The 24,304-nt window shown below is 39.1% G+C and overlaps 3 protein-coding genes and 1 long non-coding RNA gene across 9 annotated transcripts; 2 read left to right on the top strand and 2 right to left on the bottom strand.

Moving 5' to 3' along the window:
- Window positions 1–7,621: 7,621 nt before the first annotated feature.
- Window positions 7,622–8,227, bottom strand: LOC130688110 (uncharacterized). The gene is made up of 2 exons (XR_009000324.2): window positions 7,895–8,227; window positions 7,622–7,828 (listed from the first exon to the last, which is right to left on the bottom strand). It is a non-coding gene; the product is annotated as an uncharacterized LOC130688110 (long non-coding RNA).
- A 4,124-nt stretch (window positions 8,228–12,351) lies between these two features.
- Window positions 12,352–14,983, top strand: LOC130687558 (caspase-2-like). 4 transcript variants are annotated; one of them, XM_057510752.2, is made up of 9 exons: window positions 12,352–12,595; window positions 12,667–12,734; window positions 12,844–12,985; window positions 13,047–13,345; window positions 13,426–13,777; window positions 13,850–14,082; window positions 14,164–14,312; window positions 14,374–14,483; window positions 14,540–14,983. In XM_057510752.2, the coding sequence occupies exons 3-9, from the start codon at window positions 12,848–12,850 to the stop codon at window positions 14,657–14,659; spliced, it is 1,401 nt and encodes a 466-aa protein (XP_057366735.1). In that variant the 5' UTR covers window positions 12,352–12,595; window positions 12,667–12,734; window positions 12,844–12,847; the 3' UTR covers window positions 14,660–14,983. The 4 variants fall into 4 exon arrangements, with proteins under 4 accessions (XP_057366735.1, XP_057366718.1, XP_057366746.1 ...); XM_057510735.2 differs by having other exon boundaries at window positions 12,352–12,599; XM_057510763.2 differs by lacking the exon at window positions 12,667–12,734.
- Window positions 14,741–18,001, bottom strand: LOC130687492 (solute carrier family 13 member 2-like). 3 transcript variants are annotated; one of them, XR_009421441.1, is made up of 14 exons: window positions 17,741–18,001; window positions 17,620–17,673; window positions 17,326–17,537; window positions 17,142–17,259; window positions 17,005–17,084; window positions 16,810–16,941; window positions 16,623–16,745; window positions 16,347–16,538; window positions 16,102–16,286; window positions 15,786–16,032; window positions 15,640–15,724; window positions 15,150–15,583; window positions 15,037–15,090; window positions 14,741–14,952 (listed from the first exon to the last, which is right to left on the bottom strand). XR_009421441.1 is itself a non-coding variant. In XM_059496268.1 (12 exons), exons 1-12 carry the CDS (start codon window positions 17,858–17,860, stop codon window positions 15,419–15,421), a joined length of 1,713 nt encoding a protein of 570 aa, XP_059352251.1. In that variant the 5' UTR covers window positions 17,861–18,001; the 3' UTR covers window positions 14,741–15,418. The 3 variants fall into 3 exon arrangements, 1 of the variants encoding a protein (XP_059352251.1); XR_009421440.1 differs by having other exon boundaries at window positions 14,741–15,090; XM_059496268.1 differs by having other exon boundaries at window positions 14,741–15,583.
- A 537-nt stretch (window positions 18,002–18,538) lies between these two features.
- Window positions 18,539–23,913, top strand: LOC130687401 (uncharacterized). Its single transcript, XM_057510574.2, has 4 exons — window positions 18,539–18,623; window positions 18,857–19,441; window positions 19,501–19,673; window positions 19,733–23,913. Exons 1-4 carry the CDS (start codon window positions 18,611–18,613, stop codon window positions 22,199–22,201), a joined length of 3,240 nt encoding a protein of 1,079 aa, XP_057366557.1. The 5' UTR covers window positions 18,539–18,610; the 3' UTR covers window positions 22,202–23,913.
- The last annotated feature ends 391 nt before the right edge of the window (window positions 23,914–24,304 follow it).

The raw sequence follows: 24,304 nt of genomic DNA, 5'->3' as shown, positions 1-24,304 counted from the left end.
CAACTTGAGTTGTTGTTTTTTTCTCTTCTCCTTTTTTTTTCCTCCTTCTGGTTTACCTTTTTACGACGGTGATTATGATTTCTTTCAGCTCGTATTACCGTTTTTGTTGTTGAAGGCGAGTCTTTTTTTCTTTTCCCTCGTACTCAATTGCAGCAGAGGAAAGAGAAAAAAAAAGAAATTGTTCCAACTCTCTAGAAGAACTCTGCAACCATACGAAGCCGTAATCATTGTCCCAGACATGTTGATGTCTCTTTCTTTAAGCGGTCGGGAAGGTTTCGAGTTCACGGCTCAAATTATTACATGCCATTCAGCTGCAATCACGCCCACTTCTCCAGACAAGTCGGGGAGGCTCTATTTGTTCAATGTGCAAGGAAGAACAGAGGCAAAGTAAATAATTTCAGAAAAAAAGGTTTGAATTTCATTTGGCTCATTAGCATGCTGCTCCCCAGCATTTTGATGAAGAAATGTCTGCTGTTGTATGCAAAACCTCAATGCCATTCAAGCATAAGAATTTCTAATGTTGATGCAAATATTTCTAATTAGAGTTGGAATAGTTTTTACCTGAATAATAGCCACAAAAACTGGAAGAGAAAAATGCAATAGAGATCATCAGATGTCGTGATGATATGTCTAATTCTTCCCTTGGAGCCAATCAATTATGTAAATCCATGCAATCCACTAAGCATTTCATAAAATTTTTGTAAGAAAAATGTTTTCAGGCATAACTGGTGTAACCCATGCAAGGCGCCATAAAAATTTAGAATATGTCGAGAATAAGAAAATTGTGGCTTGACTAGAATACCTTCAAACAAAATCTAAAAATAAATATGATTTCAAAAACATTCCACTTGGAAAAGCAATTCTAGTGGTTGACCCCGAAAGAAACTGGGTTACACACCGTACACAGGTGATTATACCCAAAAACAAAACAAACCCTTTTTACCCTGAACGTATGTCATCAGCTTGTTGTTGTTTCTCACGCGGGATGTATTTGTTTCCCAGTCATTAGGAGAGTCGAATACTCTTTCTTGACAGACGTATTCATACGACAGAAGAATTTTTTCTTTGTGGACGAACGTTACACGACATGGACCACCAGTGTTCCAGCTGGTTGTGAAACTATCGACGCAGAGAACAAGTTTTTTTTTTTTTTTCATACCTATGTGGAACAAAAGCAGCTGAAATCAGAATGCTCTTGTTTCATCTTGTAATAAAATATTTGTTGAATGTAAAGCTTCTATAGTTTTATGACAGTTGTTTTATCAAAATCGTTCATCGCTTCGTGAATAACATGCGAAGAAAACGACGTGGCCACCCGGAATTTCAAATTGACGTCACTTTTTCTTTTCTTGTTTGACGAATCGAATAACTTTGAATACAATCTGGTCTTTCTGAATTTTCCTCTAGTTTTCCTATCAAGATGATAGGCAAATTTAGTAAAACTGGGCTGCTGGATCCGTTACGACTGGACAAAAAAAAAAGGTTTGGTGGGCGTTTTTCTTTCTTGACATTGGCCGGCACTGGTCCAGCACATTTTTAAGTTCTCCATGGAGCCAACGGCGCCACAACACTTTTAAACAAACAGAAAAGAAAAACTATTTATGTGTACATTCAGTTACACACCATACAACTGCCGAGCTTGACGAAATCCAAAACGCATAACTCAGAGATATCACGTTCGGGAGTAAAATATCACGAAATATATATTTTTTTTAAATATCTCCAGTCGAATAGAGAAGAAGAAAAATAAGGCGCAGCAAAAGAAATGTGTGGGTTTATCATGTTGCATCAGTTCCGTAGACTCTTTCAACAGATTCCATTGCAATGATTCAACCTGTGCATTTTTCTTTGTGTCCTTACTTGAAAAGTGCAGGCACAAAAGATGTGCAGCACTTGCGGCCATTTAGGCGGAATAAATAAACGTGACGATGATGTGATTCAAGAAATATTTAACATTCGCTATTATTATACTTGGTCACGACGAGGGCAGTGAACACACGTCCAGCTCAAATAATCAAAATGCAGAAAATAGAAATTGGAGCAAATCTACAAATAGATGTGTGCGGAGAGCGTCTGGTATTACATGTCGCCAGAATTGTTCCAGTTTTGCACACAACCGAAACCCAGCTGATCGTGCAAGATACAAGACTTATCAAGAAAAAGCCATGGGCGTGAAAATATTTTAATGCATTTTAATGGGATTTTTCTTTTCGTGTATTTCCGGGAGGTATTCACGCCTTCGTGCATATCCTCCTACGTGATTTATGGATAACAGTTGCGCCTGGGTGTACACCGACTGATGAAATCAAAAAGCCGTCATGTTTTCTATAGTCATCGCATTCAAAGCATTTCTTTCCCTTCATTTATTTTTTTCAGTTACCCAATCACGAAGAGGGGGGAAACGAGGCGGTATAATTTTCACTTTGTTGTGTGCGTTTCCTAAAGGGGTAAAAACATTTGATACTCTTTTACGCCGATTGAAATTGGAGAAAACTCTTATTTGTCCATAATATTTTATTGCTTGCAATATCAAGTTGCTCGCAGCTCTGTAACATCAACCCGTAGGTTTGTATGGAACAAACAAATTAAATACGTACCTATATCCAATTCTATATTCAGTTAAATTGCACGCCATGTAAAACTTCTGTGACGATGGGCGTGTAGAAAAAATACCGTGACAGATATGGGGGTCTGATCGCTTGTCATTCTTAAGTTGGTGACATCCATCACGTTTCTTTTGCAAAGATCTCACGCAAAAAAAAAAGTTTGACCTGGCAATATAATCCTCCCCTTTAGTAAAAAAAGGAAGGAAGAACAGCAAATGTATTTAGGATGTGACCCCTCTTTCATCCAAGTCTTTTTCTTTGTCCAAAAATGGCGTAGCAGTTGTTACTTTTTCGTCATTGACACTTTTGTTCTGTTTTTCAACCTTATTTTTTTTTTTGCCCAGTTGCTTTCAAAATTTCTCCCTCATCCGCGTTCTTTCAGTCCGAAAATGTTCCTCAGGGGGGAGGGGACTGGTCTCCAGTTATAGATGCAAACAACAGCAGCAACGGATGATAATAATAGCTGGGCAATATACAAGAAGGCGGCAAGTCAGTGTATTTTTTTCTTCTCAATTTTTTTTATGACTTCTTTTTTGAAATTAAAAAACTAAAAAGAAGAATACATCTCCTTTTTTTCCAGTAGCTGCCCGTTCTTAATTTTTTTTGGCGGGCAAATAGCTGAAGGGATTTCGAAAATGGTTTGGAAACACGCAGGGATCTATTACAACAGTGCATTCCTTTTTTATTATTATCATTTTCAAACTGCGTTTTCTTGGCTCCATATTTAAAACTTTGACGATTAATGGTGCTTTTATAACTAGAGAGGCATTGAAAATAAAATTCTTTTTTTTTTAAGTTTTATTTGGGGCGTACGTGTTTGTTATGGAGACGTGTGAATTCCTTTTTGGCCGGGTAACAAACGCAGGCCATGCGTATGCACACACGCTCCGGAGCGCGGAGAATTCCGGGGGAAAGACAGCGATGCTGACGTTGGATGACAAAATGATTGGTCTCGCCTTCTGTAAAAAGAAACCCTAAAATGGGCTTGACATTTTTCTTATTTCACAAATTATTTTTATACGACAACCAATGCAATTGCTCCACATGAATTTCTTTCAGAAAATGTTGGGAGCGTGTTTCATTGGTGTCAACTTTTAACACGTCATTCGACGTGCCTCATTGTCTGCCAGCTGGAACTTTCTGTGTAAGAGGGGAGGAAAAAAGAAGTTAATCTAATAGTAGATTATATGGAACAGTTTTGCTTCTCCCCTTCTGAAGGTTACGTCATTGGAAAAGAGACAATGGCGACCCACCATATGGTTCAGTTAAAGATGATGTTTTTTTGCTGTTTGGAACAAGAAAAGGGGCAGACCGCAGATGTAGAATGACATTGTTCAATTTTAAAACTCGTACTCGACTATTTATGGGATGGTATTGTCTGTCGACGCGATAATTTCACGCGCCAATGGCGTACTATTAATACATGAATAAAACGTCAAATAAAAACGAACAAGAAGAATTGCTTACCATTGGTAAAATGCTAATTTACATCCTTTTTTTTGGAGGCGCGTTTTGTAACACTATTTTTAGTGGAAAATGTTGCATTCTTCGAGTTTCTAGCAAAATCTCTTCATCTTTTTCGTCGACAGGAGATGTGTTTTTACAACATCCTTAAAAAAAAAGAAGATTGTAATTTATAACATACTGACTGCAACCCTCATCATATTTTTTTATTCCTTTTCTACCTTTACGCAGACAATAACAGCAGACACAATGAAGATGTTTGCATCCCTTCCAACACCAAAAAGAGAAACACATCAGGTGGAAAGACGAGGAAGATGCGGAGTAGGGGGGAAGAACATTGACCAAAAATGGTTAAAGGAAAAACAGACGTTAGTCTAATAAGACAGTTTGAGGGAAAAAAGTAATAATCCCTTCTTTTTAAAGAGGAACGCTTCTTTTATCTGAGTTCCCCTCTCTGCATTGCAGAAGATGTTCCATCTTCTTCTTAATGTTTTCTTTTTAACTTTTATTATTTTTCTAAATTTTCTTTTTTTTCTACATGGCACTATTCTTTTTTTTCTTGAAAGGCTATTTAAATATTTGTAGACTACGTATAAATCATACGTCCATAGGTTTTTTTTAATCATCATCATTTATTATTGCGTCATCGCGCGAATGCTGGACATAATTCTACCTCCTCTTTTTTCACTCGACATCATTTGTCATTGTTGCATTATAGAAGACGATCTAATGTGGTGGTTTAATTGCCCTTGTCTTCATTTTATTCTGTCAGACTAAAAAATAGTAAGTTACAATGTCCTTGTTTCATTCCAAATGGTAAACACATTATTGCGTAAAATATATATATTAACCAATCATCACGATAAACGAGCTCGTTTATTATAAAGCACGAAATAACTTTACCAATTTCTTTTTGGTTTTAAATGGAAAACGAAAACAATAAGGAATGCCATGTTTATGACTCTGAGAAATTATCAAATGTTATGTGGATTACACAATGACACGAAAGGGCAATCATGTGAACTCGGTAAATCCCTCTTTTTTTAAATTTTGATCCGCTTCTCTTGTTTCCTATTATATTGTGTGTACGGGTGTTATTTCGAGATTTTAACTTCTATTTCTTTGAACAAGTTTTCTTGTATTTTTTTCAATGAATAAAATAAAAAGGAAATTTTGTTTTAACCGGTTTTCTTGTTTATTAAGTGGTGGCTCTTGTTTTTCTTCTTTGCTGATTGTTGGCCGTAATCTCGTTGACATTAAAAGCTATTTCCGATATCTTCTTCAATGTTGATTGCGATATAAAAACCTATATTTGCATATCTTCTCTATTTATTTTTTTTTGTTATTATCATCATTAATTTTGTTGGAGAAATCGTGTATATTTTTCGAAAATCCTTCTACCCCAAGGACTTAAATATTATTTCTTTTAAAAAATAATAAATAAAAGGGAAATAGAAATTATCAGAGAGCCTTATATATTCCTATACATGTTGTGTTGTGACGAGGCCACATAATAATCTAAAAGGACAAGGTAGAAGGGGGAAGAAATAGAATAAGAAGTCAACCGCCATCGAGGTCATTAGTAGACGGCTCTGAAGGCAGACTATCTATTATTCAAGAAAGAGTCTGATCCGATCTCTTCCCTTGCCATGGAGAAAGAACTCGATTTTTCCCCCTATAAAAATCAGATTTCTTTAATACACAAATGTGTTTATAGCCTCCTATTTCTCGGCTGTGAATCCGTGAAAGAGATGTAGACATCAAATGAATAGATCTCGAAATTCTCGCAGACCTACAAACAACGAAGAATTCGAGACACATAAATAGTTAAAAGAAAAATCGGACATAAATAAAATCAAAATGGTTTTCTTTAGAGAAAAGTTTATAACATCCTATCAAAACATTCCACACATCATCTGATTGTGGTGAATATCTGAGAACTCTTGATTAAAATATCCATCATTCGTGTAGGTATTACATTTCATTCGTCTACACACAAAATGCCACTTGATCTGTGGGTTTTGAATGAAATCGCGGATAGGAATGTTCATCGTTTATTTTCGAAAACAAAAACAAGCGACTTACATATCTGGTCAGACGAAAAAATTGGAATCACCTCCAAAGGGGGGAAGCTTGACCTGACCAGTTTCTCTCATCAGAATGCAACAACTGCGTTACTGATGGATGATTGCTTTCTGAACGCCCGAGAGGTGGAAATGGTTAAAACACACGCAAAAATACAACGAAATTCCGTACCGACGCAGGTGTGCTGCTGCACATAAGACAGGGCTGGCCAAACCGGTCAAGGGGACACGAAAAAAAAAATATACCCAGGAGCAGAGTGGATGGAGACATCACAGAAAATAAGATTAACAGTTCTCCCCCACCTTTGGCTAAAGTTTTTATTTCTTTTACGACCGGCGCTTGTTTTTTACCTGAAAATTGTAAGACGGGCCCTATAGTCATTTATATCATTCAACAGTACGAGGCAGGTAAAAGGCAGCAGCCGAAAAATATAAAAAATAAGATATTTTTCAGATAGCCGGTTGACGATGACCTGATTGCATTTCGTTTCACCCTCCGTCTGTTTCGTTTCTTCAAGAATCGACCGACCAGTGAATACAAAAGTTTCTTGTCTCTTTCAGTTTATGTCGACAAACGCGTGTGGTAAAAAGCCTCTTCGTAATAAATAGTTTGTATACACTTTTTCATTGTGTACACAATCGGTCAATATGTTAAGATCATCCTCTGTCATTTGGTTCAAATACTTTTCTATCAAAACATTGGCTTTTCTAGTATCTTCGTGTTCTTGGCTGTCCTGTTAGATGATTATGCAAAATGAAAATAATCTATTGTATTTGTTGGTAGACTTGAGTAGACAGTAAACTTATCGGTGATTTAGCTAGTCTGGACACAACCCTTTTAGATGTTGAGATTGAACCGATATGGTCGGATATATGGAGGAGCTATTGACCTATCTGAATTGATGAGCCCAGGTCTATTACGATTCGACGTCACCCGAAAAAAACATTGGGTGGGGTAAAGAAATTTTGTTTTCCCTACCGCTTTAGAATTTTTTAGCTTTTTTTATTGTTTGAAGCCGAAAACCCAGAGGGCGTCTCTGCTCTTCATCTCAAAACAGCAGGCCCTTTCTTTTTGTACAGTGCACCACAGATATATCTGTCGGCCATGATGGGCTTTTTATATCTATACAGTTGATCTCTTATCGGATATACAGACAGAGAGAGCGCCTCTTGTATTGTGGCTCTGGTTTTTTTATTTTATTTTATAGAGGGGGCATGGTTAAAGGATGGCGCCAGAATGAATATTTTTCAAAATGTATGGGATTGTATTTTCTTTTTTCTTGAAAGAGTATCGCGTGCTTGTAAACAACTTCAATTCAATCGTGTTCGTCTCTCTTTCGATTTTAACATATGCCAGTAGAAATGATTGGAATTATCTTTAGTACCGTTGAATATGTGATGGGCGTAAAGGCTGGAAGGTCATTGAGTGTTTATTAAACGATTCTCGTTATTCTGTCTGTCTTATTATAGAGATACGTATCTTAATTTGACTCTTAGTTTAAACGACTAACGAAATACACAATGAGCATATCTTTATGTCTCCGACTTTAATTACATTTGTGCGGAGAATGTACGAGACCATAAGCTCCAATATCCAGGCGTATGTAATTTAAATTACTTCTTTCTTCAAGGGTCGTTTGCATACACGTTAAATAGTTAGAATCGAAGAAAAAGCTATCAAAGTACACATTTCAAATGAAAACGTATGATTTGGAATGGAAAAAATGATGAAATCTTGACCTGGAAATAATTCTTTACAATATAGTATTTGTGTTGTTTGGTAACCTCCATCAAAGCGATCTCTGTTGAAACAGATGACCTCTTGATCTCAGATTGCTTTATCGTTGTCTGGTCTTCTCAACGGGTTATGCAAAACGAAATAATAATAATAATGATGATACAAAAAAAAACACAATTGAAGAGAGCTGTTTTCTAACATGTTGCAGACGCTCGTTATCTCGAGACGATCGAGATAGACGTAAACATCAATGTTGCATTCGTGGCGGCCTCCCAACTTCTTTTTTTGTTAAACAAGACACACACTTGAATAAGTCTGACAAGAAAAAAACCCAAGTGTATTCAAATGAAACATAGGCAACTACTGTTACGTTACCCCCCCCCCTCCCAAGAAAAAAAACATTTCCACTCGACCTATTACTGTCCTCATGTGTTTATAATAATCTTTACTGATGGTTAATAACTTTAGTCGAACTCGTAGGAACACTTAGACATGTTGCACAACTGCGCTGCATTCTGGGTTGAACTTGTTTACGCTTCAGATGGATCGAAATCCGGACAATGTGCTAAAAAGGTCATGAAATTTCTTTAGAAGATGTGAAGCATATGCAATGATCTCCTCGTTTTATTTTCACACAATAGTTGTAGATTTGAATAGCATTCGTGTCCTCCCATTCCCACACGGGAATGAAAATTCACAATCCTTTCATTACCATATGGTGTGTGTTTATTGTTTTTCTCTTGCACAGTGTGTGACGAATGGAAATTCATTGACGTACGTGTAAAATTTGCCTCCCAAAGAGAAGTGGGCATTTTTCACAGGGCGGGTGTTAGCTTTTATTATAATTGTCACGTTTCTTGGCAAAAGAAGAGCTTTTTCATCATAAAAACACACAATAATGTGTGTACAAGATAATGAAGTAGGCGCCTTTCCCAACGAACTCGACGTGCGTTTGCAATTCTAAACATCAGCTGTGTCTGTACCACAATATTCTTAACATACTGCGGCATTGCCAAAGCTATATTCATTTTCACGTTAATTTTTAATGATGATTATTAAAATTAGTCACGATATAGCGTTATGCGTGATTAAGAATATTACAGTATTATATACGGTGTACAATGTCGTTTGTCAAAGTGGCAAGTCATTTGTGGAACTATTTGTAAGCTTTCTTTTGGCTTCGTCGTCTGCTACTGGCTTGATTGGAATACACGGAAGAAGCCATTTCGGCTGTCCAATTCAAATGAAAAACGCTCACATTCATCCTATACAGCAGCAGTAAAACATTCTAGTGGTTAATAGCTGGTGCAAGAAAAAAAAACAAGGTTCCAATTGTAAGCCAAATGTTATGGCTTCTGAAATAAGGTCACCAGCAACAGACACGTAGAACGAAATCATCACCTAATTTGGTTACCCCCTCTCTAAATATTTCAAGTGGATTTTTCTTGCCCCCCTCCTCTCCGAAAAGAAAAACGAACAACTTGATTTTGCATGAATATCTTTATTCCAAGGTCAGTTACTTATTCAAATATTACACTTTGGTTTCTTAAATAAGATCAAATCAACAGATGAAACGAAACCACCGCCTAATTTGGTTGCCCCCTCTCTAATTATTTAAAATAGATTTTCTTGCCCGTTCCCCTCTTCCAAAAAAAAAGAAAAGCCTTGATTTTTTGCGGGGAAAGAAAACGTTTTTATTCCAAGGTCAGCTACCTCACTCATCCCCATACGAATTCGAAGTTTTGCAATCGATTTTATTTGGCTGCTTTCCCAAAAAACATCTGTAATGCATTTTTTTGTTATGCAGAAAAAAGGAGACCATCAATATATTTATGCCCAATTTATTTCTTGTTTTTTTTTTCTTCTTCTTCTCCCCCCGATTAGTATGCAAACAAGGCTCCACCCCTCCTCTCTCACGTTCTTTTGTTCAGCGCGGGTTTTTCTTGGGTGTTTCAAAATATATTCTGACACATGGCGCGAGCTCTTCTCGCATATATGAAGGATCGCCGGTCGGGAATATTGATGAGATAATTTCGTTTTTTTTTTGTAAAATAAAAGAATAATTTCCATGTTGTTGTTGTTGTTGGCCATTATCACGTCTATACGCATTAAAAATGCTGCCGCATGCGCCATGCTCGGTTGCAGACCCCACCCCTATACCGTGTATAGGGGGGAGGGGGGGGAATAGGTAATACAAGACCAAAAGGAAACAAATTTCTCGAATAAATCTCTCCTTTCCTCCATTTTGATCACAAAATTTTGTTTTCCCTTATCCTTTTACTGCCTTGCTTGGGACGGGGTAATTACAGACTCATTTGTTTGGCATTCAACATGGCGATGTGTGTACATCACAAAATATATAACAAATGAGCCTGCTGAGCATTACAAAATGGGGAAAACTTGGCCCGCCCTCATTGAAGTTCATCAGAGATGTGCATGATGGCGGTCAGAAAAACAATGAGAATTTTATGTTTTTCTCTTGGGAAAAATCATCTCATTTTTCAAAAACGACATTACAATTGAAAATCAGGACGACGAATGTACGTTCACGTGCTTTGTTAAATTTGCATTGACGTTAGATTTATACTAATGTAGGAACAGCCTGCAGTTACCAATTACGGTTAGCAGAGATTGTGGAATTCTTGTTTGAATCAAGTCTTCATTAAATTCAGATATCTCTTGCAAACGGGAAATCAATGGCGGAACAAACTTGTTGGTGGAAATCTCAACAAAAAATTCGACTAGTTAATTATATAAATTGACATGTGGTCGATCGAAGTGGCGTCAAAGTTTAATGCACATGTCTAACTTCATTTTGTGCTAACCTGTTTTCTGTTTCTTTGTATTCGATTGGAATTATTGGAGAAAAAATGTTTAATGCGGAAAACCGCCGACAGGCTCAGACCTAACGACGGTGAATGCAGACAAAAGAAGCGACAGATAATTGAAAATATTCTCAGCATCACAAGTTTAACATGGTGTATTGTTTCATTAATTTTGCGTTCCCGTTCGATTGTCTTTCAACAGCCCATATTTCATTGGCGATATCGGTCAAAAATCTCTTTTTCTTCATCCGGGAACGTGTGAATTTCAAATGAAACCACATCTATTCGAGACGTATCGATTTGGTAATCAGAACGGAGCAAACCTGTTTCCCCTGATTTCCAAACTAACCCTTTCCTACCCTTTTAGAAAGATTGACCCTCGTAACTATGTTTAGACTGAATTAAAACTGCCAACAACAGGCAGCTTCTAAAAACGAAAGAACGAGTTCCTGATGGACATCATGGTGCCTGCGTGTGTGCCAGATTGAATCTAATTACGCTTACGAACTGCGTCCATCTAAAATAATCATAATTCTTTTAAAAAACTATAGTGGATTACGTTCTCCATTGTTCTTTTAGTTGTCTGGTTCATATAGCATGTGGTATAATATACTTTTATATAGGTGGACGGAGATGTGAAAGATGGGCGTTTCCGGCTTTACAATGGAAATTTTCTCTGAACGTTTGCATACGTATGGTGATGATGATGAGAGTCACGTTGATTATGTATTTCAAATTGTTTCCCCTCTTTTTTTTTAACTCGCCCTTTATATTTTACACAGGAGATAGAGAGCTCCACAGATGGGCGGAGATGATACGAACGGGCGGCGGCGACCGTTGGCGGCGACTCCTTGACAAATACTCCGATCGCCGCCCATTCTGTACAAGACATCAAACGCTGCTGAAGTTGTTTTTTTTCTTCAATGCTTAATTTACGGGAACAAGAAAAACCAACAGTCGAGACTCTTCCATAGAAATTGTAGAAACACGGAAGAAAAAAAAGAGAAAAAAAATATTTCAAGGCAATTCGTGACGAGTCATTATTATTGTTTGCCACATCCTAGTCAATCTCTTTATTTCAAAATTGTTGAACGCTTTTTTTCGGTGCTTGTGGTCAAAGAATTCGTGTTTTTCTATTTCGAAGAAAAATCGGGTTGGAATTGTTGTATAGCTCATGTGATATTTTAATTTTGGGAGTTTTTTTTTGGGGGGGGGGGGAGAAAAAGCGAAGAAGTAGAGAGAACCGCATTCTTGTGACGCTGACCACGAGACGTGTAATGAATGAAATATGAATTATTTATTTCCATTTTTCGAAGGGTAAGTCGGTGAGCAAAACGAAGAAGCTGACAGGAAAGAAAATACCTGACCTGAGTGCTTGACTGGAAACGTACATCATCTTTCTCTTGTTTGAAGACTTCTCATAGAACGCCAGAAGTGCGCGCGTGTTCTTGTCGAATCGCTTTGTTATTGTCAAACAATCTCAGTCATCTTTCTGAGCAACTATCCAATTACCAACCTGTTCAGTCCAGACCGGTAAATTCAAATTTGGCAGCGATCATGCGAAGCCATCTAACGTCTACTTCGACAAATTTTGATTAGCCATCTTTCAGGGAAGAATGGAAACTAAAAATTAAAAATGTGGGGGCAAAAAACCATAAAGCTTATCAACAACAAGATCTGACATATCAGTTTACAGTTAAGTTTCCGGTTTAAGGCTTAGCATCTTTTACGTCAGAATATTGAAACGAGGACAGTAGTGCCTTGATGCAGCTCTAAAATTTCACATGTATTTCGCAATAATGCCTGGAGGTCCATAACACGATCAAACATGTCGTCCAGACGCACAAGTCTAAAGTCCCCAATACGCATTTCATAATAGTAGGTGACAACCATTTGTTTCGAAATAGTTGAGCGGGAACGGAGTAGTTCAGTTGTTTTCTATTTAGTAGTCGTATCGCGCCAAGAAGTTTATACTGATTCGTCATTTGTTTTCTCATGTGGCATCAGTTAGTGGCAGGTATTATTTGCATATAGAAACACCCCTAGTATGTCTATGAATCTTTTTTTTTTTTTTTTTATTTTCTTGCTATATATATGACTACTGTTTTCTTTGCCACTCTTGTCAGAAAAATGGAGCAGTGTGACCAGGATACAATATTACGCTCATTGGTAGACTTGACAAAGCTGCTAGATTTGAACCCCAGATTCCTCTCTCTTCTGCAGCAAAAATATCGGGTTTTCTCACAACAGATGGTTGAGGATATTTTGGTATTTAGCTGTGAAAGGTCTGCAAATTATTGTTTTCTAATCTTGCCTTTTAAAATTCTAGAAAAATGAAACTCCTGCATTAGAGTTGTGTTTCATGCTTGTCAAAAGAGGCCCTAATGCCTACAGTAATTTTGTGGGTGCCTTAAGAGAGACAAATCAGTTTGAAGTGTTATCTGTCTTGGAAGTTACCCGTTCCAATTTGAACCAGCCTGCCCACCAGTTTATTCATTCCAGGGAAACAAATGCTATTCCCATAAGAAGGAGAAATCAAAGTGGGGAAAGCAGAGAAATCAGCAATGGAGACTTCAGTTTGCCAAATTTGCTCTACTCATCATCGTCACCACAGTGTGATGAATACAGGTTAGATTGTATTGACTTGCCATTGTATTGTTTCATAAAACAAAAATGATTTGACATCCAAATTATGTTGTGTAAATCAGGAGAAGAGTACTTCAGCCTCCGAATTACATCGAAGTGGATCCTTTTCAACCCGTTCCACGCGAACGCAGCAGTTCGTTCCGAGGTTCCCCTGTGACAGATGCTTTACCACCTGATTATAACCTGCTCGATATTCGCGTGACGATCGGAGACGAAATTAAAGGCCTTGGACAGGATATCTATCCAAATCGAAACATATTCCCCAGGGGTCTAGCTTTGATTATGAACTTCGAAAAATTCAGCAGCGACATTGTTGGTCGCCGCGTTGGGTCGGAGAAGGATGTCATCCATCTTGACCAATTGCTACAGCAACTTGGCTACAGAGTCATTATCAAATCTGATTTGACTTGGATCGTAAATCTAAAAATAAAGCCAAAATTTTTCCTGCCACTTCCAATCGTATTCTGTTTTCGTTCGCAATTTTAGGAAACTAATGACGAGCTGGAATTGTTCACGAAAAGCGAAGACCACACTGATGCGGACTCTGTGGTCGTGGCTGTCATGAGCCACGGGAAAAGTGGAACTCACGACGAAGGAACTCTTATATACACGAAAGATTGTAAATTCTTCTCATCCGAAGACCTGCTCCGTCGCTTCAATAATTTAAATTGTCCATTGCTCAAAGGCAAACCGAAGATTTTCTTCTTTCAATTTTGCCGGTATTCTTGGTTTTAAGGCTAAGGAGTACAGTAAGGTGAAAAGTAGTTTCTTAATTATCTTACCATTTTTTTCGTTTGCAGAGGTGATAACATCGACATTGGCCATCGAATTGCTCCTGTAGCTTTCCAGTCTGGGCGAACGGTTACCGACGGTAATCCCGTTCCAACGTCCCCAACAGAAATCGAGAGGTCTTACGGTGATATGCTCATTACATATTCCACACTTCCAGGTATTCCGATACATTTTCTAAATTTACACCGTGGCTGTTTTTCATACTCTCGGTATTGCAGGTTACGTTTCCTATCGTGAGGAAAGCGAGGGTACTTGGTTTATTAAAGCCCTGAGTTTAACATTCATGAGAGATGCTCATGAATGCCACGTCGATCGTCTGCTGCAAATAGTATAATAAAAACAATTTTTGTCGTAGAGAGGGAAAATAAATTGTTGATATTTTAGGTTGATGAGCAGATTCGTCATTGGACTGGAACAAAAAATGGGAAGCAAACCTTGGAGATCATCAAGAGGGGTTTCAACCGTAAATTCTACTTCAATCCTGGGCTCTGGAAGATCCAGTGATCTCTGTTAAAGCTCTCAAGTAAAATATTTTCAACCGTTTATCAATGAATTAATTGTGGTATTATTAGTACTTATTTGGCCTTCCATTTCAACCAAGCAATTTATTGGAATTTGCAATCAAGTGTCTTTCACAGTGCACCTTACACAATCCTTTAAAGATTTTCTTATCTTCACTTCTACAATTTCATGTGAGTTTCTGTGAATTTAGTTATGCTCAACTTTGTTTCGGAATGAACTTTGTCTCTATCAGCAATGAAGAGAATGTTGCTGTTCCCGTGACTTTGGTATACTTTCTGCAGAAAAGATTGATATGTTTAGTTATTATTTAGTTTCTATTTCCGTGCTTTCTAATGCTCTGTAATATGAAATATACAGACCGCATTTTTCTTCGAACTTGCTAGCTCTTGCTCCAGCAATTTAAGTTCGTCAATCTGTAGGATAGGTAAAACCCTAAATATTCGGTGGCATTAAGTATTCTAATCAACCGTACCTTTTTCTCTCTTTCCTCGTGGCTCGCTAGTTGGAAGTAACTCGTCATTTTGTCCGTGACAAAAAATTATGTTGAATCGAACTTATTCGAATTCATCCGTCAATTAATGCCGACAATGGTGTTTGTATACACAACAGCCACCTGGTGCCGATAATACATACCAAAATATCTTTTATTTCGAATGTTAAGAAAATGGTGAACAGTCATTTGATATAAGTATAAATCGGTAGATTCGTTGTGTGTGTAACAAATAATTGTCTTTGATGTAACTATGGCAAGGCCGGCGTTGTAAACGTCGTCGGGAGGCTTAGTGAAGTTTCGTTCATTATTAAGGGAGACTCGGTATGCACAGGAAAAATTCCTCTGCCAATAGTTTCCATTACAACACAAACGATCAGAACAGCCATAAGTTTAGTCACGACCCCAGCTTTCATCTGGAAGGGCATCAATATGAAAGGTAAGTTTATTAAATTAAATACTTGACACTTACCATGTCTAATGGTTTCATTTTGGCACTGTTATAGACAATGGCGTTTGCAGGTGTGCCAACTGGAAGGATGAAGGTATAACAACATCTTTACAGAAAAGAATTAGAAAATGTACCAATATATATAATTCTTAGAAGGTTGAACATACGTAGCAGCTGCTGGAATCATCAAGTAGAGTGGATTGACACGAATAGTCTCTGCCATTTGTGCCAATATTGGAAGAACAATGTTGGCTGTTGCTGTATTACTCACAATCTCAGTCATCCAAGTAGTAAGCATACAGCAAATAATTAGTATAGAAAAAGGAGGTAAAACTTCTAGAGCTGATAATTGAAGTCCAAGCCATTTCGACAGACCCGATGTTTTAGAGGCATCCGACAGAGCAAAGCCACTTCCTAGCAAAGCAAGTGAAAGAGTAAACTGGTAAATTCATTAATACCTCATAGGTATTGTTTAGGAAGTACCAAGTAAAAGAACTAATCCCCAAGGTAACTTCGCGTGCATGAACTCCCATGTGAGCATGGCGGCATTCGCTTTGGGTTTTTCGTTTTCAGTGCCAGTCCTTCTGAAACACCAGAAATCCGGTCGTATAGGAAGAATGTACAAGATCAAAATGACCAGTAAAACTGGTACAGAATCTCCAACTTTCCTAAAAGATCAGAGTTAAGCGAACGGGTCATTGATAGATTTTGAATTTCATATCCGTTACTTTGAGAAAAGCGAGCCCCATCCGGCGATGAATTTGGGATCACGAAACATCCAAAGCATAACCAAAATGGGGAAAAGGATAAGGAGAGCTTTTTCGTTGAAGCTAGTTGGGCCCAATTCACGATATTTTGTCCGGATGAGATTTTTCACTCGGCTGTTTTGGCTCCCATCTCCATTTTCAATTGTTTTCTGGCTATATACGGTTAACATCGCCGTATATTAATTCAGGGTGACCAAAAAAAAATGCCTGATTCAAAACTCATAGATTTACTACTACCATTGAAAGCCGGAGAGAAGGTATTGCAGCCAAACCCAAGTTAGAAAAGTGCTTATCAGTACGGCCGGCATCAGGACTACCATCCACGAAGAGAACGATAGGTCGTTATCTTCCCCATATAACCTAAGTTAGGAGTTGAATAAATTAGAAATGCAAATCGCTCTGTTACTCAACCGTTTCCTTATACTCTTCAACGATTCCCTTCAAGGCTAGCTGAGGGGTGGAGCCTATCAGCGTCCCAGTGCCCCCAATATTAGCCGAATAAGCAATCGAAAGTAAAAGAGTGACACGAACTCGTCGCACTTTGCCGGCTTCTTCGCTGTACAAAAATTAGTTCATGAAAAATATTTAATTAATAGAATTTTAATATCACAACTGTTACTCTTCGGTATATTCGCGGTCGATTTCATTTGCTTCAGCCGTAAGTTGAACATTGTCACCCTTTTCGCAGTCACTAGAATTCTATCATTTGAATTAACCAGGAATAACTGCGTAAAAACGTAACCGCAAAGATATTACCTTTTGAAACAGTTCTTGAACCAAGGCTTCGACTATTGGACAAATCATAGCGCAAGCTCCCGCGTTAGACACGAACATAGATAAAATCATCGTCACGCACATGAAGCCCATCATCAGCCTACGTACCCCATAAAAAGTTTTAAATGACATCATGATAGGTACAGTGGATGATGTGTTATTTTACCATTTTGGATCGGTTCCCACTAACATCAAAACTCTAAGGGCGATCCGCTTGTGCAAATTTGAGTATTCGACAGCGAGACCAACCATCAGTCCTCCGATAAACATCACCACAGTCTCCGAGAAATAATTCACGCAAACCTGACCTGTATTCATGATGCCTAGTAGCGGGAAGGCGATAATGGGTAGTAACGAAGTGACAGGCAAAGGAAGTGCCTTGTGTAGTCCGGTAGAGAAATATTAAGAAACTTCGTACATCATTTAACTTTATGCGTTCAACTATGTAAATGTTCAGTACCTCAGTCATCCAATAAACCGCCATTATGAGAACTACATATCCAGTTAAAGCTTCCTATGGAACCGTTGGGTTGATAAGGCCTTTTCAATTGAAATGGAATTTAAAATAGATTTAACGAAACCTGAGTCCCGATTAGAGGAACTGGCAGAAGCAGGATGGGCGTCAATACAACGAAAATCGTTTTCCAGTACGGGAGGATGTGGAACAAACACAAGCGGCTGAATTTGCGACTGAATTCCATTCTAACAGCCTGGAAACTAAGTATAACCGCAAGAGTTGGAAGTCCCGTGTTTCTACGAAGGTCCTCAAGCCCTCTAGAGTGTATTTCGTTGGGCCATTGTTTTAAATTATTAGTTTCGTCTTGAAACTAACTCTCTCTTACGAAGACTGTCTTTCAGGCAGCCTTGAATGCTAATTTCGTGCTCCACATAAAGAAGCCCATCCCAATATGGTCTGAATTGCGTATGGGTTATCGAGAACTTTGCTACCCCAAACAGTGTAAAACGTGATGTATGTTTGATATTGGCAAATAGACCAGACAACCGAGTGCAATATTCTGATAATAAGTAATAAAAAAGAGGGAAAAGGAAATCACATTTCGGACTTTGTATTGAATAACAAATATGAACAATTTCACTGCTAGTGGCGGCAGCCTAAGAGCGGCTTTAATTTGGCATTGAATTTTTAATGGCCATGCTCACTGGTTTTTGCCTTAGGAATCGTCAAATGCCAAAGGCAGCAAGCACGGCAGCAACAAAGATTAGTTTGGTACTCTGGTAGTCTGGTTGCAACACTCGAAAATCACCTCAAATTGTGGGATACGACTGGGAATGGCGTGGAACGAATATGAAATGACGCTTACCAACACAGTTTGTTTTGTTGCATATTTTGATTTTTTTGTCGATAAGAATTCACGTTGCAAAAGCCAGCAGAAGCAAAGTGTTAAAGGCAACGTTGTAAAACGGCAGACGCAGTTAATGCCACTTCCAACATGGAACAGCCACGTGAGTTACAAATTTTAAATTTGTTTTCCAGAAATGTCTAAAATTAAAAAGCTTACGTATTTTTACCGCACTGTGAAACGTGTTCTTATATTACGGCTTGATGGTTTAGTTCGATAGGGATGTTGTTATTTTGTGTGATGGGATCCCAATGTTTCTAGTTACCAGATTTTTCCTTCAACATTTTATCAGCCAGTTTCCTAACAGTCCGTTTTTACTCATTGTTCTTTTTGCAGAACCGGAGGACAGTATACAACAACTGTTGATGCATGGACCAATCTATGCTGTGTCAAAAGTTATCAAAACTGTACTTGATTCACCCATCACCCATGTTGCAGCTGCCAACAAACTTCATGTGCTCTTCACTCAGAAAGAATATGTCACGGACACAACAGTTGATTGCTTTTTAAGCAATTTCTTAATGAATGTTTTAAACCTGCCTAGCTCAGAAGAAGGCAAAAAGACTGTATTTCTTGAAATTTTGGATGATGTGATCTTTGGGAACGATGACTCATTTGTTCTACTACTGATCACAAGAAGTTTGATACAGGAAAAAGTCCCCACTGAGACATGTGCAGATATTCTCTGTTATTTGGCATTGAAGTTTCATCGTCAAAGAAATTTTCAGAAATTTGTTACATTGTTGATAACTGCTGTTAAAACTAGCAAACACTCTTTACATGGTTTTTCACTTCATCCACGTGTGCTAGAATGTATGGGTGAATGTACAGTGAAGCTACCCATCACACAGAATTTGACTTTGTTGAATTTACTATGCACAGTGCTAGGAGAAGATTGGACACAAAACATGGATTCTGAAGGTACTGTGTTGCTTCTAATATGGTTATCTGATAATCTGAACATTTTTCTCTTTGTGTAGGAGATTATCCTCAACCTCGAGTAGCAGCGCAAGTTCTAGGTGTCCTTTTGCTCAACATAAAATTAGCCGACTATTCCATCCGCGACGAGACAATGGATGACGCAATCAAAATATTTGGCACAGTAAGCGAAAGGCAAAAATCGCTTACAGAAATGGCTGTAAAAAATCCTAAGGTACGTATGATTGCATTATGATACAATTTTGGCCTCCCACTTAATGCTTTTGAACACAGGGATTCGTGACACCTTTGTTGACACTAGCATTTGCTTATGGGGAGCTCCATCAGCTACTACTGTTGTATAGCCCGTTGTACGCAGAAAGACAGTCCACAAAACCGGAATGCGTGGTATCGGATGTCCAAAACGACGTGTGGGATTTTAGCTTTTTCCATACTTACGCTTCAAAAGAGCAATGGTTACAATTGGCCGAATTAACGCTAAAATCCCATATCGATTTTTGGGCTCCTCTTGTGTTACAGAAAATCCGTTACTTAATTCTTTTTAGTGGTCGTGATCGAAATAACAAGGAAAAAATATTGAAGAAACTCATCGGTTACCTAATCGAGCACTTTGACGATTGCCAGTCACTATGGCTCAACAATTTGAAGTACATTTTACCCTTCATGGCTAAAGAGCAAATAGGAATCCTCGGCAAAAAGATTAGTGAATCACCCGAACTCTGGATGAAAGCCCTATCGGATCCAGATATTACTGAAAAACGCACATTACAAATGAGTTTGGTCTGTGCTGTATTTGGATCTATTCACGATCACTGCAGGAAAAGGAAAGCAGAAGAAGATACTTTAGCCCTTTCCTCTGGCACATTGTCTGTGCTTCAACTGTTTGCTGTGCGTGTTGACATTTGGGTGGGCAGTGTCGATCGAGGCAATCAAAAAGTCTCTGGCTGGCTGCGACAGTCAGCTGAGCACATTCAAGAATCTATGCGTCAAGTAGAATCGACCACCACCGAACACGATGTAACTGAATTGCTACGCCCGTTGGACTTGTTGGAGCTGTTACCACTGGAATACGTTCTCGGCCCCGTTCATTCCGGCATTCTGATGGGTCTACTCAGTCTACTTGTTAGTTGTACCCAGGAACAAATCAAGAGTCGGCTTTGGATGATGATCGTACGGCTATTGGACACGGAAAAGAATTCTCCCATCTTCGAGTATTTTCCTTGTACAGAATTTATGAACTGGGCCGTTTCCAACACGAAAAATCTACCCGATTGCGCCCTTATCTTCTCTACATTGTTTGACGAAATGCTTCGATCACCCAAGTCGTCGAAAAATAGTTTTGCTTGGATTCAAACAGCTGATCTATCAGCGACAGCCCTTCCCGTCACAATTCTATCTATGAAGAGGCTGATCAAACACAAGAAGATAGACGAAGAGATTTTCAACATCATCCGAAATCGTTTCTTAAAGACATTTGAAAATGAAGTTGAAAACCATTTGATTGATGTGATGGAAGGAGCCCATTGCCTTCTGGAAATGTATAAGGAGCACCTAACCGAAACCGCCAAAATTCCAGACGGTGAAAAACAAGAGAAAACAGAAAAACCACAAGAAATCAAGGAATTGCTACAAAGTCTACCCAAACTGGTAGAAGCTGCTCGCAAAGGTTTACTTTCAACTGATGAAGCAGCGGGTTTGTCTTGCGCTGGATTCCTCAGCCTTGTTTTAACACTTCCGCCCAAACATCACGGCCGTGATATCAAAATGAATACCTGGAACGCTTATCGTGCAAGTCTCAACTCTTCTCGATGGGACGATCGTCTTCTTTGCCAATTGATTGCCAAGTCAAACCTAAAAGAATTTTACGTGATTACAAATGCTATGATTGACGACCTTCAATCGGCTTCAGTAAAAGCTTTACAGGAGGAAGGCAATCAGGATGAAGTATGCTGCGAGGTAGACGTCCGTCGCATCAGTTGTTTCTTCCGCCATCTTGTGACGGCGGATATACCTCCGAAAGAAGATCGTTTCGGTGTTCGACTGCAAGTCATCCAAACGGCCTTGCCAGTCATCCAACATCTAATTTTATCCGTCTGTCGCAATTATTCAAGTACATCCATCGACCGTGTCGTCCGTTTAGCCCTACCGCCCATGGGTATTTACCTGGCTCTGTTGAACAAGAACGATTCTGAAGCTTATCCGCACGACATTACATCATCTCTTCATGCCTGTCTCGCCCTACCGCTAAACGTAGACATGTCTGCTGAGCATTTCGATTCGATTTTCACGGCCATCTACAAAACGCTTCATTATCTATTGACGAAGCATCAAGAAGTGGCAGCGGATCGTGTTCCTGTTTTGCTCCAAGTTTATCGGCGATTGATGGCGTGCACGTGCTCACGCTCTGACTCGCGGCGTTCAGCAGGCGATTCGGAAGTGGCCTGTTTAACGGATTCAGCCAATCGCTTGGCCCGTCTTGCGTCCGTGATCAACACGCAACAATTGCGGTATCGTCGTGCTGCAGCCTACATCATTGTTGACCTACTCAACGAGTTGAAGAAGCAGCCGTTGTACCCGTCCGTCAAGCAAGAACTCACGACATCCTTGTACCACCTGATGGACTTGTTGGACCAACACGCCACCCGATACCTCATGGCCGTCCTGCCGCCTGGCATCCACGAACTTTTCCGGCTCGAGTACGAGCACTTTGAAAAGTTTTACAAATTCAAAGGCAAAGTTTAAGCGGTGCGGCAAAGAAGATGACAATATACAAAATAATTTTTTTTTGTCAATTTCCAACAAATTATTAAATTTTTTTCTGTTTTGCAATCGAGCCAATTTTTTTGAAGACTAATAATATAGGAAGCCATTGTTGGGGGAAGAAGAAATTAGTTGCTGATCAGTTAAGCAAAAAAAAAAAAGAAAGGCGATGATTGGCTGCCTTATTATGATAATTACGAGCAAGTCCGAAGTAGAGCGATCAATACCGACCAAAGGGGTGAAACTCTTCTTTTTATTTTAATTGTTGTGTTCTCTTAATGATCTTCTCCTCCTTTCTCCTTTTCTTTTGAATTTCTCTTGTCAACTAATCGAATGACTTCCCCCCACGTTCTTTCTTCTTTTCTCTTCGTTTGTTCGTGGTTCATCGATCCACGCACGAGTGAGATCGTGACAGAACTGGGCTACTACCAGGGGCAGTTGAGGGTGGGGAGGGGAGCTAATTTTAAGTTGGGGTAGTACGCGATGACTCTCATCCGCACGCCCGCAAAAGTCCCCGGATTCTTCACATCGACGTCGTTTTGGGGTCTTGAACGCAGTTTGAAACGAGTCACCCCACCTTCTTTTTACGATAAGCTTTTGCTTTGTTTCCTTTTCGAAACGTTCTTTCTCTCGTCTGAAATTTTCTTGGTTTTCATCGCGACTTTTCTCGTGAGCTTTTGTATTCCGGCCGGATGAGCAAACGATTGAAACATTGACGCGTGGAATCCATTTGAGATTTCGTTTTACGCTTTGTTTCTTCTATACATTTCTCGTCGACCTACCTCTATTGTTTGCATTTTTGTGTCTTGTCTCGTCATTTTATTCTATGCCTTGTTCTCTTCTTTGTATGTACAATGTACAGATTGATTAGAAGCGATCAAACGTTTCTCTTAATTGGAAAACGGGGTGCTCGAGCTGCCAGCGTTTTTCAATCGAGAAGAAAAGGTCATGTATTCTGGTGAGAAAATCACGAATTTCTTGTGATCTCGCTCATAATCAGCTGATTGTGTGTTTGTCGGGTCCAAACGCCATCGCGATGAATTTTGCTCTTGATTAAAAAACCGGAATTGCTGCGTCCCTGCCTTCCGGATTTTAAAGCGGGGTCGTTATTGCCGACGAACATTAAAAGAAGAAAATGCGCCATCCCGACGAATGAAAAAAAAGGGCAATTTCAACTTGAGCGTGGAACCCATAAATACGCTTTATTTTTTTTTTCTGTGCTCCGAAACTTCTTCGGATACTTGAATAATTTAACTCGGTTTGATTTTTGCCCTTTTTGCGATGAGACTTGATCTTTCCGATTTTCCAGTTCATTTATTCATTACGTGCGTCGCTGACAGTAGCTAATCAGTGTTGGGTAGCAAAACAAGTTTCACAAGAACTTGTTGGTTCCCCCTTTATTTTGTTGTTTTTCGTGTGTGGGTTGGGTCCAATTGGCTGACGTTGGGGTGTCTGTTATGACCGTCTGCGGTTGCACATTCTTTCCTGAGGAGACGTCGCGGGCCTCACCTTTAGGGGCTGTGTCCAATTAGTTAAAGGCTACGTGATTCCTCTCCACTCACTTTTCTTGTCGACAACGACCACGGCTTCCTCTTTCTACTGTGTCTGTCGTTTATCGATTGAGTAAACATTGCGTGAGTCGTGAGCTGGCCCCAGCGGGACTGCCCTCCAAAGTTCACACGCACAACTGCTTGCCCCCCACTTTTTTTTTTTCCTTTCTTTTCTTTTTTTTTTATACATTTGTTTCTTTTTCTTTTAAGGAGCATTAAAAGCAGAGGACCGAAACTGACGTCACCGTAAAGTGTATCGTGACCCGATGTTCACACGGTATCTATATATCTTTTTTTTTCTTTACAGAGCACCGTCGCCAATGGTACATCCTATCGACCGGATATCCATTGGAAAAAAGAATAGAACTTTGGTCAGTCAGTTTCGTCACCCGTAGCAGATATCCATTTGGGCCTCTCGCACATTTTTTACTCTTTTTATATGATACCAACGACAACGATCGATCAATACGTCACCGACTCAGGTGATTTTTCTTTTTCCTCGCGAACTTGAATTCGGACCCGTTTGACTTATCGA

This window comes from Daphnia carinata, chromosome 7 (genome assembly GCF_022539665.2).
Source record: "Daphnia carinata strain CSIRO-1 chromosome 7, CSIRO_AGI_Dcar_HiC_V3, whole genome shotgun sequence".
Classification (NCBI taxonomy): Eukaryota; Metazoa; Arthropoda; class Branchiopoda; order Diplostraca; family Daphniidae; genus Daphnia; species Daphnia carinata.
Note: the sequence above shows the minus strand (reverse complement) of the source record. Positions and strands in the feature narration are given on the sequence as shown.